The sequence below is a fragment of the Tympanuchus pallidicinctus genome, unplaced genomic scaffold (assembly GCF_026119805.1).
Source record: "Tympanuchus pallidicinctus isolate F22 unplaced genomic scaffold, pur_lepc_1.0 scaffold1, whole genome shotgun sequence".
Lineage (NCBI taxonomy): Eukaryota > Metazoa > Chordata > Aves > Galliformes > Phasianidae > Tympanuchus > Tympanuchus pallidicinctus.
In genome coordinates this window covers 31,313,971-31,329,581 of record NW_026294618.1, presented here as the reverse complement: position 1 = coordinate 31,329,581, position 15,611 = coordinate 31,313,971, and the positions used below count along the sequence as shown (strand labels likewise).

At 41.8% G+C, this 15,611-nt stretch overlaps 1 protein-coding gene across 1 annotated transcript in view; it reads right to left on the bottom strand.

Moving 5' to 3' along the window:
- SH3BGRL2 (SH3 domain binding glutamate rich protein like 2) overlaps positions 1–11,882 on the bottom strand; it is a 42,055-nt gene extending 30,173 nt beyond the window's left edge. Inside the window, exons 1-2 of the mRNA XM_052692449.1 lie at positions 11,671–11,882; positions 11,174–11,486 (exon numbers count right to left, since the gene is read on the bottom strand). Coding sequence (XP_052548409.1) covers positions 11,174–11,486; positions 11,671–11,882 — 525 coding nt within the window. The remainder of the gene's footprint in view (positions 1–11,173; positions 11,487–11,670) is intronic.
- Positions 11,883–15,611: the final 3,729 nt, after the last annotated feature.

Genomic DNA, 15,611 nt, shown 5'->3' with positions numbered 1-15,611 from the left:
ATGAAAACAAACAATTGCTTTTTTTTTCCTTTTTTTTTTTTTTTTTTTTGTGACATGGTGAGTCAGCAGAGCACTGAACGTGTTGTGATCTAGTTCTATTTATTTATCAGCCACATTGTTTTGTAACAATGAAGAAAGCACTTCCAGCTGTATTTTCTGTACGTACTGCAGATGAGATATAAAAGCAAACTCTTTGGAAAAGAAGAAAAAGTAGGTCACGTTTCTTCTTTCTCATCAGCTTAAGCATCAAAACCCAGTGGTGCAGGAGTATTTATCTAATAGAATGCATACAGGCACCTAGCAGCTCCCAAGGTGGAGCAAGTAATTAAATTAGCTTTGTTTTGTCAGGGCAGGGACTCTGGAAGTCACTCCTCAGCAGCACCCATCTGGAGCTCACTGCTGCTCATCATCTCACTGTTGTCTCATAACGTGGAGCCACACGATATCACAAACAGAAGCATCCTCACAGTCCCCTAGAGTTTCAAAGAGACATAAAGGCAAGCTAGCTGCAAGACCAGCAGGCCTGTTCAGGTTAAAGTACTGCCAACCCCAGCAGGACATGCAGGGTTTCATGGAGAACCTGCTCTCACATCAATACCAGCTTATATCTGCACTTTTCTCACACAGCCACCAATCCTCCTCCGTGCATTCGAGGGGCTAAGTCAGCCCAAACACTTAGAAAAGACATCTTGCCTCTCTCTCTGAAAGACAATGGTTGCACTTATTTGCTTCCTAATCCTGAAGGATCAGAGACATCAGGATTCCACAATGCTCCCAAGGATGTGAAAAACAAGTTTGTGCAATGAATCTGCCTACGTCCGCCCTTCTCTTCTGAGAGCCACTATCCGTGCAGCACAGGCGTGCCATTGCCAACTAGATACACACACCTCTGATAACGCACTTTAAAGTGACAGCAGCAACAGCAACACCAGTCATTTGGAACGGGTTAAGCTAAGTTTTTAAGGATATTTAAAGGTTTTCCCAGCACTATATGAAATAGCAACAGAAAAATGCATTAGTGGCTCCAGAAGATTGTCAAGTTTTAGATAAAATCGGACTGCATTACTGAAAAGTTCTAGAAATATGTTTTCGTGAGACTGGGATGATGGATTTTGTTGATATCAGTCTCTAAACAAGAGCTGATTGCCAGTGCTATTATTCAGATCAATAACAAAATTACCTCTGCTTCAACTGAGAGCAGAGTGAAGCTTGTAACTTTATTAACAAACATCAATGCTTTTTCTTTACCAACAAACACAACTATATCCATGTATTATGGATATAGTTATATAGGATATTATGTCTTCTTACAGCTCCTGGATATACGCCTGCAGATCCCTTTCTTGATCTCCCCCAGCACAGCAGACAACTGATTACTATCCCACTGCAGGTAGACCTCCTGTGAGGCCAGCTGGAGTCACCTCCACACAGCCAAAGGTATCACTCAGTACAACCCAAATAGTTTCAGATTCCCCCAGGGCCTGATGCAGGGCACCTTTGCTAGAAACCAGTCCTTGTGCAGGCAAGTCAGCCTCGCTGAGCAGGAAGGACTTCCCACAGAGCAGGGCTGTGAGGCAGCTGCCTTCTCACAGCAGAGGCTAGTTCTGCATCTCCTTTCTAATGAGTGTTGACTTCCTACAAGGCTCCTCCTGAACAATCTGATGCTCTCTAATTCCTTCAAATGTCACTCCTGCCTCTGCTTCCATATGAACATAGCAGATCACTCAGAGATTGTTCAGGAAGATAGTCTGGCCTTAGGAGATGCAGATCCAGATCAAATGTTTCATACATCCTGGTTTGTTTAGGTGAGACAGGGGTGATAACTGCACTAGCCCCGCAGTGACAGAAAGATAGGTTTTGGTTGATAATACTTTACTGTTCATCAGATCAAAGAAAGCTTTTTTTCAAATTGGCATGTGAAAATTCATTTGCCTTTGTCTGAAAAACACAGACCCAATTCAACGATTAAGAAACCAGCATTTAATTAATTTGTAAGCATTGAGTTTGAAAGCATTCCAAATATTCACTCAAAAAGTTTGAAAGTGCAGATGATACCAAATATACTCTGCAACGTATGAAAACATCAAGAAATAAAGTAAACTAATTCATGAGTGTTGTGATGGAACTTCCATCAATGAAAAATTGTGAATATTTTTCCAGTTGTGTTCTCTTGCTCCCAGAGGGACCCACTTGGTTAACTCAGGGGACTTGTGTTAAAAGATTGGTAAAAAGAATCCCAGGCTGTATCTCCTGGCATGAGAAGGTAAACAAAGCTTTGTCTCTTTGTAAAAGCTCAAAAAGCCAAAAGCAAACAGGAAGAACTTATCAGCATGTGTGAAGGACACATACAGGACCACGTGCTTTGATTTGGATTTGACACACAGTACAAGTTTGTGGTTTCAGGTCTCTGCCTACAGACAAAAACCTCCAACAGAAACTCTTCCAGCAGAGTTTGTGACAGAACAGTCCATAAGATGGGATGCTCAGAAAGCCAGACGCTGTGGTTGTTGATGGCTTTGTTGCAAGCAGAAGCTTGCTACTCCCCTCTTGCCAACAGCTATCACTTACCCTGCAGCAGTGGCAAAATCGGACTTGACTTTGTACTCAGATGCTCAGTTTCACAGCTCAAAGTGTAACCAGCCCATTTTCAGCAGCTGCAAAGGCAGACTCAAAGAGCTGCAAGCAAAGAGACATTTCTTCTCTCCAGAGGCTTCACAACAGGCAGAAAAGCAACCTTCAAGTTATCAGCAGTAACATCTGAGACTTACTAACCGTGTGCCACTGCTAACCATGCCAGAGCTCTTCAGAACACAGAGATATTCTTTCATTACAGAGGAAGGGAAATAGTTATGCCACCACATGTCCCTATCAGCCACTACAATTACATTGGTGAATTACTTAAACTTGTGTAACTACTGTGACATTTTGAAGATGTCTCATTATCTGAAATGAGTTACTTAAGCACCATGAGTTACTCTTAAGCACAGGCCAGATACTCAGAATAAGAGCTGCGTGAGCATCTCAGTTTTAGCACTGCAATTTACACAAAAGACATAAATCCATGTTTACAATGCTATAAGGTTTAGCCATTCAAATAAAAGAAGGGTCATTTTTGGCAGGGCCCAGCCAGATGCTGGTGCAACCAGCATGAGGCACAACAATATTGTTGTTTTCACTCTTTCATGGATGTAAAAACCAATGTTTAGATTTTACTAAGTTAGCATCTATCAGCAATTTCAAGAAGCATGTGCACATATATATATGCACATGCATTATATGTGTTTATTTTTTACATATACACAATATATACATATGCACCAAGATTGCATGCAGAAATCCACACTTACATATAAACATTGCAAAGGTAGATCAATAGATTTGTAGAGGCTTCTCCTAGACATTAGCTTCTACAAGTTTACTCCTTGTACTGAAATGAGAAACATCCTACAGTTTTCCAAATTCTCTTAGCAGGAGTGATGGAGATTAGTTATCCTGAGGTAAAAGAACAAAACTACCAACAATTCCTGGAACTGTGAACTGCCAGGACAAGCTCTGTGCTACCCAGGGGAGATGGACAGCAACAGAAGGGCATGCTGTTATTGATTATTAACATGAGTCACTGAACAACCTGTGCCTCCAAAGAGCTTCTCTTCATAAATTAGCCAGAAACACAGCTACTGTTTTCTCTGTGCCAAATTCAGTTACTTTGCAGTGTCATACAATATTAAGTGTAGGTGAAAAATCTTGTTCACTGATCTAAAATCCAGTTGTTTCCTTCTATCATCAGTAACAGGAAGAGATAACTCATTTTTTGAAAGATTCTCATCACTATAACACCAATCACCTGAGAAATATGACATCTACAAGCTTTAGACTCAGCTCAGTCTGACTGGCGATGAATGGAGCAGCACATCCAAATGGAAACACCACCATAGCCTTGCAAGACAAGACTCAAAAGATTTCACCCCAAGATGCTGGTCCAAAAGACAAGAAAGTTAGTTTTGTGCTCACAGTACCTCTGTCTGAGACAAACACCATGTTCAGTGAGTTCCCATGCTGATCTTGCACATCAGTCACCCCTTCCTCCACTCAAAGCACTTGAAGTTGGCCAGCATTTCAAGAAAAATCAGGTTATACTGCTCATCTATCTAAGCCCCACTGAAATTAATCTGATTTTCATTTTCAAATATTACAATCGAAAGTAATTGTAAACTGTTTTCATCAATAGTCACAAGGAGAAACAAGGAGAAAACACCACCGCTAGCTATATGTTTCCCTGCATATCACTAAGTATGAAACATACCAGCTTCAGGGAATTGCTAAATGTTAACCACCTCCTGTAAAAACTATCTAAATGTGAAGCTGGAAGAAAATGCTGACCTACTGAAACATGACGGAGGTTTTGGACACACAGTAGATTTTAACTAGGGATAGTTTCCAAGCACTACAACATTTCTGTGTTCATTACTGTTCTTATCAAACTTTCACACCATGTGCAAAACAAAGATTGCAGTGTTTCATTTGAGATAGATCCTCCAGGAGCCAGCACTGGAGGCTGCAGCTGAGAAAACCACTGCCCTTAGTGAATTTGCTGGTAAAATGATATACAGCCTAGGTTACCAGCTTAGTAACAACTCTATATTTCCAGCTTGAACTCAGTTTGCTAAAGACAAAAGATGTCCTGATTTTCTGCAGTAAAGAACTACCTTAAATACTGATTATTTCTCCACAAATCCTAATTTCTTCTACATTACCCTCTTCCAGTAAATATGAGTGTGAACCATCTGAAATAAACAAACTGGAAAAGAAGAAGAGAGAATCTAAGAGATGGCAAGCGACAGTATGCATTCTAGATTTTTTTTAAATTAAAATCAATAGCATCCATTTAACAAGTGAATTGGATTTATACAGAAGTACATTATCTCTGACAAGAATTCTAGAACTGGAATATTCAACATACCCATAAAAAAGCAAGGATTATTTTTTTAACATATGAAGTAGTACTTTCTTAGTAACTACAAGTACTTAAAAGTACTGACAAAGATTTGAATGCTTTGATACTTTGAATAAGTGTGTCTTCTTGCAGTGTGGAGTTTTCTATTCTGAGCTTTGCTACTTCAGCTTTACGTTTCTGTCTTTACTGGCATGCCCTCATCGTTTCTTGAAGTTCACCTACAAATCCTTAAATAATAAAAGTGGAGAAGTATTCAGGAATGCAGAAAATATGTGCTTTCACAAAAATTGCAGCAATTTGTTTCTAGTCCACCAGAAGATGCACTTTACAGGAAATTAAGGTCTCCTCCTGAAGGAGCCCTGTAAGTCACGCAACCAGCACTCCCTTGCTGTGGTTTGCACAAGGACAGAGCCTCAGTCACCCAATACAGCTTTCCCACCAACACTCTAGCTCTTTCATCTTAAACAAAAGATTACATCCTGAGATTCATTTCTCCATACTGCTAGTGAGAAGACTACACTGCTTGCAGATGGGAGCAATTCAGAGCTGAAGCCAACAGTGGTATACAAAAGTAACAGAAGTCAGATGAGCATCCCCTGGCTCAGTGACCTTTGTAGCAACAAGAAGGCAAACACTGAGCCTGTAGTAAACTGCACGTGGAAAGCTCAGTGCCTTCAACCTGAATTCAACAGATGAGGTTATCTAGTACTAGGAGCTCCAGTTCAGCTTCACTGAAGCAGGCAGTTGCAGTGATCCAATGCTTTCACAGCACGAGAGCTGCCTGACTTGTTCCTCTGTTGGAGCTTGACTCTGAAGGAGCAGTGCTGGTAGAGAATAATGCAATGATAACAATTGTAAATATGGCAGTTTATAAGCTGATGTCCTAGTGCCAGATAACAAAACAAGGATGCCTGAAGAGTGGCATGTGCTTCATTCCCTGCCTTTCCTCCTGGGCTGTGCTTTACAGAAAACAAGCAGGTGAGTTATGGGCACAAATTGTTTTTCAGTTCCCAAAACTACAAGGAAAATAAAATATTCCAAAAATCATTCATACCATTAAGCTGCATATAAGTTAGTTGTTACTTCAATAAATTCAATTACTTCATCTTAATTAATGTAATCAAATTCTGTTGTATGCAGTCCCCCACAATCACTGGTATCATGACCAGGGTTACAAAAGTGCTTTTCCAGGCTTTGATGGTGTAGCTGGAAGATTAAGGAGAACAGGTCACTGTCACTTTCACACTGCTATACTCTTAAAAAAGAAAAAAAGGAAGAAAAAAAAAAAGAGGGGGAAAAAGGGAGGGGGGAGAAGGGGAGGAGAAGACAGACTTAAAGTAAGCAAGTTACCATTTATTACATTATTTTTTTTTCCATTTCCTGACCACTTGAATATAATCAAAACAGTGGGCTAAGTCTTTGATGAGAATGGCATTATACAGCAGTTAAAGGCATTTAAACATATGTCTGTACAAAGCAGATCTGTATATGGAGAGCCAAAGTGCAAGTTTCGGACCTCGGAAACCCGGTCAGAACAATACCTCCTTTGAAGTTTTATTACAGCTACAATTGCAAACAAAGGTCAGAAACAGTCCTACTGCTCGTGTTACTATGTAGTTAGCCTCAAGCATTTCTACGAGGTACTGACATTGTTTCTGACATAACCCACCTGCCAAGAAGAAAGGTAAATATTTGAAAAGCAATGGAGCGAATGGTGCAACAGTCAGGTACTGAATACCACCTGCAAAGGGTCTGAATTCCACTTGCATTCTTGTGTGCAGAGCTCTTGCTGGGCTCCCTGCTGCACACATTCCTCCAGTCTCTGAACCACTGTTAGGAGGTTCTTGGTGCTCTCCACCGTAGGGAAGAAGGATATGCCTAGAACTCAGACTAGAGCGAGATCCACAGGAGGTCCTTAAGGACCAGACAGAGCCTTCAGCACTGACCTCCCCACCTGGCAGAAGTCAGCCACAAGCTCTCAGGCTTCCACTGCCACAGTAACTTGCACTCAGGACTGACAGAAACCAGCAAAGCCATTTGAGCTTTTTGGAGATGCAGAGGGGCAAAAACAAGGCCAATAAGATGGTAAATACTCAAGTGATACATTCTAAGTTAACCTTGCATGCCACTAAACAAGAATCGTGTTCTTCCTGAGAAGCATAATGAGAGATGTTGAGTTGCAAGGACTGTACAAATAAGGGTGGAGACAAAAGTTCTCATTATCGGTAGGAGATAGGCTTTGCTTTAAGAATCTTAGCTTTTGATTTGTCTCCAGCTAAACATGATTGTGATTGCTTTGGCATTCTGGTGCTTTATACTGTAGTTTAAAATCATTCCAGAAAGCAAAAATTCCAACTTGTTTGCATTTATGCATTGATCTATGTAATATGCTTAAACAAAAGGAGAGTTGTAATCTCACAAAACTAATATTTAGTATAGACAATATAACTACAGCTACACTTTTATCAAGCTTCCTAGTTGAAAAGAAAAAAAAAAATCCATTATTCTCTTCGACTGAAAGAAGCAAAGTTCGATCTGCTATCATTCCTTAAAGTCTATTTTTTTCACTGTCTCATGCTATGTTTTTCCAAACTTCTTGTTCCCTTAAACACATTCTCATGAAGAACATATCTGAGCAGTGTTTGCTCTCATACATTAATGGAATTGATTTCAGTTGTTTTTGCATCTCAAGAACACATAAAAAATTTGATGGGAAAGCGTTTTGCAACTCTCACTAGTCAGAATAGATTCTACTCTCTGTTCTGCTATATTAGCAGCTCCCCTACAATATATGTTCAGCTTAAAGGAACCTCCAAGGCCATAAATTATTACTAGAAAGAAGAAAGTACAGGCGAGACAGTTTTTTGAGGGTCTCTCCATTGAAAGCCCTTCAGCAACCCTCCTTTTACCTGACCTTTGGTCTTCTGATTGCAAGAGAACTGAAGTCCCCTCCAGTTCAGTATTTCCAGATAGCTGCAGGAATTCCAGGCAGAGTTTGGTAATTTGCTCATACTGCAGCTTCCTGTCAAAGATGGACCTGGCTTTAAAACACTGAAAACCATTTAGCCAAGTCAGTACATCCTGCATTGTGGATTGTGAAGTGAATTAAATTACATTCACCTCAGAATTAGTTTGTCCCTGGTTTTCACCATATATTTCCTCAAAATATTGAAGCACTGTTAGGAGAGAAAAGCAAAGACTAACTTTAAAGTGGCTTTTCTCTTAATCACAAAATAACATTCTTTGCTTTCAATAAAGAGGAGCGGCAAAGCCTGTCACCAGAGCCTACAGGGTGCCTGGAATTTGAGACCCAGCTGTCCAGCAACAAATAGAAATTCAGGTCAGAAAAAGCAGAAGATGGTAAAGCTTGTAAAAACATGCCCGTCTGGCTAAGCATAGGCTTCCCACTGTGATTCAGCTGGATCCTTCTAATGCATGCTTAAAAAAACAACATGGTGCTATTTAGAAGAGTACACTCACAAACACACACACACACACAAACACAATGCCTCATGCCTCTCTCCTCCCTTCCCACAACAAGATCTCAGGAACTTCCCTTCAGCATTTCCACAGGGTAAACCCACAGTCCACCCTCAGAAAGCACTGAAGAATGTCTCCACTCAAGCAATAGCTAGATAGCTGGGTCTTGGGACTTGCGGGCTCTTTCAAGCTCATTACAAATTTACAACCACAAGTTTTCTTGTAAAGTAATACTAATAATATTAACCTCTCGATGATCTGAGAACTTTCAGATGTGAGAAAGGTTTGCAGGGAGAAGGCTGTGACCAAAGGGAGGGAAAGTTCACATTGTTCTCAGTCCCTTCCCACCCACTCTGATAACTTCCCTTCCTCATTCTCCATAATCACTCCCAAACCACTTTATGAATTGAATTCTCACAACTAGGTACAGCTATCACATACGTTTATCTTTAGCCTGAAACAAACTGCAGCAAGCAACATGATCAATAAACACATCAAAGTTGCCAAGAAAGGTCATACTTATGGAAACAGGAGTCTTTGCTGACTCCAGGACCAGTATATTTCTCAAGAACGCCACAGTTAAGACTCATATCATCCAACCTGAGTATTCAAAAGGAATCATGCTAGAAGAGTTAGCTCAATATATTTACTGCTTCACATCAGCCCTTTCTCCAGTAGCATGAGGAAGTTGCTGTATATTACTTTTATTTAAATAAACAACTGTCTTTACCACTCCCTTTTTGCAAATACATTCAAAGCAGACCTATTCCAGGCACAAAGAGGAAAAAGGACAGAAAAACACCCCTGGTTGAACAGCACACTGCAGGTAACAAGGAAATCCAAAAGGAAATTGCTCAGGAAACGAGGTGAACTTTTTGTTTTAAAATAAAGAGCAATTTAACAAAACATTTCTAGTTAGATTAGAAAAATCCTGTCCCTATGACACTGCTTTTAGTTTATCAGCAAATATTGCATACAGAATTTTTTGGTCTCATACTGAAGTCAGATAATAAACTCAGTTACATCCACTCTCACAAACAGCAGAGCTACAGTTTGACACAAGCTGACCTACAGGTAGAAGCTAAACCATAGATTCTGACACTGCTTTTCTGCAAAAGATGAAGGAGCACCTGTTGGGGGCACCAATCTCTCTGAACAGGGATATCATCCCATCTCATGATCTGCATCCCAAAAAGTAGCTGCTGTAGTTATGATGAAGGCTGGAGCAGGAGACAGAGAATGACAGGAATTTTTGTTTCACTTCACTTCTGCTTGGTTATAGTTCTTATGCTCAGGAGGATAAAAACATATTTAAGTTTTCCCTGTTTAAAAATGTGCGAATACAGCAATTGCACCTTTCTCCAGGTGTGGTTTCCCACACAACCCACTGATAACAGCTTTTCCTTTGTCACTGTTCTCAGTCAGCAAGACATAGTCTATAGACATACAGAACTCACAGAAATAAAGCCCCTGAGATGCAACACTGAGCACAGCAGGACCTTAAGCCATGGAGAAGGTTCCTAACGTCAAGGAAACACTGATGAAAAGGAAAGAAGAACAGACAGTAAATAGATGTCACAGCTCTGCTCCTGGCTAGCAGTACCTTCCAGCCCTCTGTTACCTATCCTTCTCTGGCTGGGTTGCACTCAGACATACTGTGACTATACAAAAATAAGCTGATTATCACCAGTATGCAAACTATTGTTATGTGTCGCTGTGTTGTAGAACACAGGGGAAAAAAGTCAGCACTGATGTGCATTCCTTTTCAAGCTCAGCTTTGGTGCATTAACAGATGGGCTACAGTGCTACTACCAATGGCATATGCATCTTGTTAGCAGGTCGTGGAAGGGGAGGGCAGAGAGAAAAACCCCAATGAATAACTTACTTGCAGAACGGATAGATGAGGAGATATGTGCGAGCTAATTATGCAGCCCCAATGCCACCTCCAACAAAATCAAATGATGACACCGTGCAGTATTGTTTGAGACGGGAACACAAAACAGAAAGTAATCCTCGTAGTGCTGGACCACCTGCACGTGCAGGGAAGGAGACGTTTCTGCTATGGATGCCTCACAAACATGACTTGGAGTTCCGAAAACGCTCTGTATTTACTTGTTTGGTCACTGAAATGGATAATGAGTTGCTATTAGCTGTAAAGCAGTTACTAAGCATTTGGAATCTTTCCTGCCAAAACATATCAGGACACAGACCTGTCACCGTGCCACTGAACTGAAAGCAAACAGCGCACAGCGAAAGGCAAAAGGAAGGGCGCGCACTTTGAGCTTCGGGATGGGCAAATGCAGAGCCGCACCTCTAGTAAAAACGCTGCCGCCTTCACTGCTGGGGCACAGAGAATAGCACCTACGTCCGAGTCCTTCCCTTGGCTCTCATCAGAAAGCAAACTTAATTGAAAGCTTCCATTCAGACTGCCTTCACAGAAACCAGCCCTGTCAGTTTATACGGAAATGCGGACACTCATAGGTCACGGACATAATCAAAGCAGAGCTTCAGTTAAGCAGAAGGACTCAGCGCTGCTTTTCAGAAAGGAGTCGGACGGGAATTAGACCTCCCCTGGGAGGGCTGCTCGCTCGGAGAGGCGCTCCCTACCCGATGCTCCCCCTCTCACCTGTCTCCGGCTGCCCCCCATCTCACCGCCCGCACGTGCCGGATGCCGCCGGACAGCTCCGCCCGATCCCCGCACTGCCCCGGCCCCGCGGGCTGAGCCCCGCTCCCACTCACCGCCACCGAGCCCGAGGAGGAGGCGACGAAAACGCGGATCACCATCTTCACCTCATGAGCCGCACCGCGGCCACGGGACGGGGCGACGGGCAGCACGCCGCGGGAACGCAGCTCCGCCGCTCTGGGACCCGGCGCGCCTCTCCACCGCCGCCCACCCGGCAGCGCCTCCCCGGCCAGCAGCCCTCGGCGCTGAGAGGCGATAACGGCGGGAGGCGGGAAAGGTGGGGGCGGAGCGCAGCGCCCGACGGGCAATGTAGTTCTGCGGGACTGCACTGTTGTGCTTTGGGACGGAAACGGCGACGCGCCGGAACGGCTGCGTTTTAGGGGGATTTAGTTTAGGGGGCGAATGCTGCAGTCCACGTGTGAAGGCTGCAGTGCCTCAGCGCCCTGTCTGCGTGTTGGCTGCACGTGGCCAGCTCCAGTGCATGGAGCGTTTACACTCACTGCTATGCCGTGCAGCTTTGCTATGTGGGCCACCTCATGTCAGGCCATCCCACCTGGCTGCACCCGAGCCTCCGGTCCTCACTGCACTGCCCTGGCAGGCCCAGGTCTGGCTCCGCAGTCCGCCGTTTGCAGCAGCGAAGTGGTGAAAAATGTGCATGCGAGCAGGCCTTGGCACTGTGCTCCTGTCAGGGCGAGTGGCAGGACGTGGGGCAGCCTGCTGTGCAGGTGGGGCACTGCTGCGCATCCCAGAGGAGTTAAAGACCATCTTCTCTTTTCATGCATTGGTGTAGGCGTACGGCTGTCAAGTACTGGCAGGGACAGAACAGATGTTGTTAATCAACAGAATAACCCCAAATCAATCTTGATCATTCAGCTCATCAGTAAGCGACTGAGGAAACCCTGTGGCCCTCCTAAGCTCTGGGGTCTGTGAAGGCTTTATTTAAGGACTCAGACTTACATAGTTACTAGACTTAAATGCGTTAGTATACTTGTAACTTTCATCCTCTTAATTCTCTATATGCAGCCAGATGGTTACTCATTTCCTGTGATTAAACTCTCTCTTTCCACTGTTTTACCCCAATGGTGGAGCTCTTCCAGACCTTTGCCCTATCACCAGCCTCAGTAAATTTCCACTGTCTGAGCTCAGTGCAGACTATGACTTGGCTTTTTTTTCCTAGTCAAACAACTCCGAGTGCCAACTACGTTCCTAAAGCTTTCTTTACATTTTAGTTTGGTATATATTAATTATATATGTATATAAATTAATATTTATATACATTTTTCAAAATATGACATGTTCTGTGGAATGTACCTATCAAGAACAATAAAGAATAATCAGGAAACTCAGTTGTTCAGAGCTAAATTTATGCCCTGTAGAAGTCATTAGGAAAACTTTCTACCGGCTTCACTGTCCTGCCGAGAAGTCGCGTAACAAGAATTCAGGTGCCAACGTTGAAAAGGTTCATTTGTAACTGTGCATTACTTTCATAAGAATGCTTGTTGGAAACTGAATAAACTATAGTCTCCTTTTCCACCTAGAAAGCAAACAACTTTCATTTCAATGCACTTGAGCCTATGACTGAGCTGCATAAATTCTTAAAAGATATGGAAAAAGTAAAACAAACACCTGTATGAAAAATCCAAACCCACTACTCCATTTCAAATGCCCCAAACCGACCCTCAGCCAGCCAAGCCAGTATCAATGTTTCTTACTGTTCTGCAGTCTCCCTTTTTTCCCTGCAGCTCTCAGGTCGGGAGGTTCCTAGAGCTGGAACTTCAAAACAGAATCTGGGCTGTCAAACTCATGGCCAGGTATTACATTCCAAGTTGAGCTAAATTGTCAAAGCTAATGAAGGTCATCCATCCATAATATTTGACACACTTAGCCAATACTTCATCTTCCTTATTCCACAGTTATTTATAGACTCTGTCTAACACAGAGAAAGGGGCATCCCACCTGCTTCCACACTACTTCACTGTGAAAGGATTAGCTTTGTCAAAGTGTCCTTTCAAACATCATTTAGAAAAGATTTTCATAGAATCATAGAATGACTTGGATTGGAAAGAACATTAAAGTACATTTCATTTCAACTGCTCTGCCATGAGCTGCCACCCACTGGATCACACTTCCAGAGCCCATCCAACCTGGCCTTCAACACCTGCAATGTTGGGGCATTCTTAGCTCCCCTTGGGCAACCTCTGCCAGCACCACATCACCTTCTGAGAAAAAAAAAAAATCCTCCTAATATCTCATCTAAATCTTTCCTCTTCTCCTTGAAAACAATTCCCCTTTGTTCTGCTACTATCTGCCTATTTAAAAAGTTGCTCTATCTCCTGTTTATAAGCTCCTTTTAAGCACTGAAAGGCAGTGATGAGGTCTCTCTGGAGCCATCTCTTCTTCAGGCTGAACAAGTCCAGTTCCCTCAGGCTTACTTCATAAGAGAGATGCTCCAGCCCGCTGATCATCTTCATGGCTCTCCTCCAGACCTGCCCCAACAGCTCCACAACTTTCTTGTATTTCAGTGAATTTTCAAGTAATTCTGTTTTTTTTCTAAGTCACTGTCTAATATCCTGTGCATCTGTAATTTCTCAGGATCAAATGTGATATAGCATGAGCAAGAAAACATTCGGAATCCAGACAACCTTTCATTTTTTTTTTTGTTAGTGCTTCATTATAGATCATATATGCTAAGAAGATAGTTCTACCATGGAAGTAATGCAGAAAGTTAGGGAAAAGAATACTTCTAAATTTACTTCTAAGGTAAAAACTTCAAAGCTTGCAGAGCAGTTTCTTCCTTTACGTGGGTCTTAAGAACTACTATTTTGTGGAGAGTAAAAGCCATTAGATATTGTTGCATGACATTTTGCACTTTCAAGCAGTGTATAGGTTAAGACTGACCATTAGAATTCTACAGCTGACAATGGTAAATAAATGTCCTTAGGCCATAGTTTTAACTTCATTTCTACTATGCATTCTAAAGGCTTGAAGACCGATTTGTACAAACATTTACGTAAGTATAAAAAATGTACTAAATGAAAACAAATTAAAATGATTTATAAGCAGTTTTCAATGTTTATAGGAGGTGCAGAAACACTACATATGAAGACTGGAGTTGAAAATCTGAGTTTATGGTGAAGAGGTGATGTTTCTAAGCTTTAATTGTAAGAATGATTCATTGTCATGCCAGATGTTCATGGAAGATTATACAGAACTTTACTGCTACTAAGGTAACAAAGAACATACAAACCAAAGATTGTAGATGTATGAAAAAATATGATAAAAGATTGTTTATTTAGCAAGATGCGCAGGCACAGAAGAAAAGTCCTGGAGAAACTGAGCATTATATTTAGACCAGAATAAAGGGATAAGATGGCAGATTCTTTATTTGTCTAGGACATTTTAGAAGTTTTCTGGTCTGAAGATTCTTAGTACCTATCAGTTGTTTCTGTGGGGACTGGGAAAGTTTGTTAAGAATCACTGCTTTAGGGTGTCATTTAAAGCTTTGAGAATCCTGAACAATTTTCCTTAGTAGAAACATGCCCATCATGGTAGTAAGCAGCGAGAGAAGAGAAATATTAGTGAAAACAGAGCACTCCAGCTGCAATGGGGATCCAGAATATCATCAGCTGGTCTCCCATTGTTAACCCAAAGAGAATGTAGGTAACTTGAAGGTTATAATAAATACAAAATGGCCAAGGTAATGTAAGTATAGGACTGTTCAATTAGTGGAGAAGTTTGGTGGCTAGACACATCTCAAAAGCATGCAAGATAAGACAGTGTGGAGCCAGATTCTGCACAAACTTCCTAGAAATCATTGGATTTTTAAAGTGTCAATTTAATCACAGGAAAAGATCTCCAGAGTACAGTTTCTAAGTAGTGCATTAAGGTCTGCAGAGGTGGACTGTGCATAATACTGCGACTCCACAGCAGGTCAAGCAGTTAAGTTCACTCTGTTCCTTGCAGAAATATTTTTGCAGGTTTTGTAATTCACACCAAATTCTCCCAATAGCAAATACAGTTTCACACAAGATGCCGTGCTTTCCAATACCATGACTGTGGCTAGAGTTTTACATTCAGAGCATTTCACAGCTTTTTCCACAGTCAAATTTTAGAGATAACAGCAGCAGAACTAAACACTGTCACAAGATGCTTTTTTTTCTCTTGTGGCTTGAATTACTCTGAAACTATTCTTACCATAAAAAAACTACTACAAAGCTGCAGGTACTAAAACAGACGCCTTGGAAATGAGACAGTCATGGAACCATATTGACAAAAGTTTTAATTCTCACAGTTGCAAACCTGTAGCATGTTGAGGAAAGCAGAAAGGTATTGCTGTTCTTGATTTCAGAATTATTTTTGTGTCATCTCCTTATAGCTGATCACAAATGAAAAACAAACCACATATGGCCAAGTAAACCTTCTTTCATGCCACTTAAGTCTATACACGTCTAGATAATTCTAAAGATGAGTGTTGATTCTTTTCAGCTGCTGCTC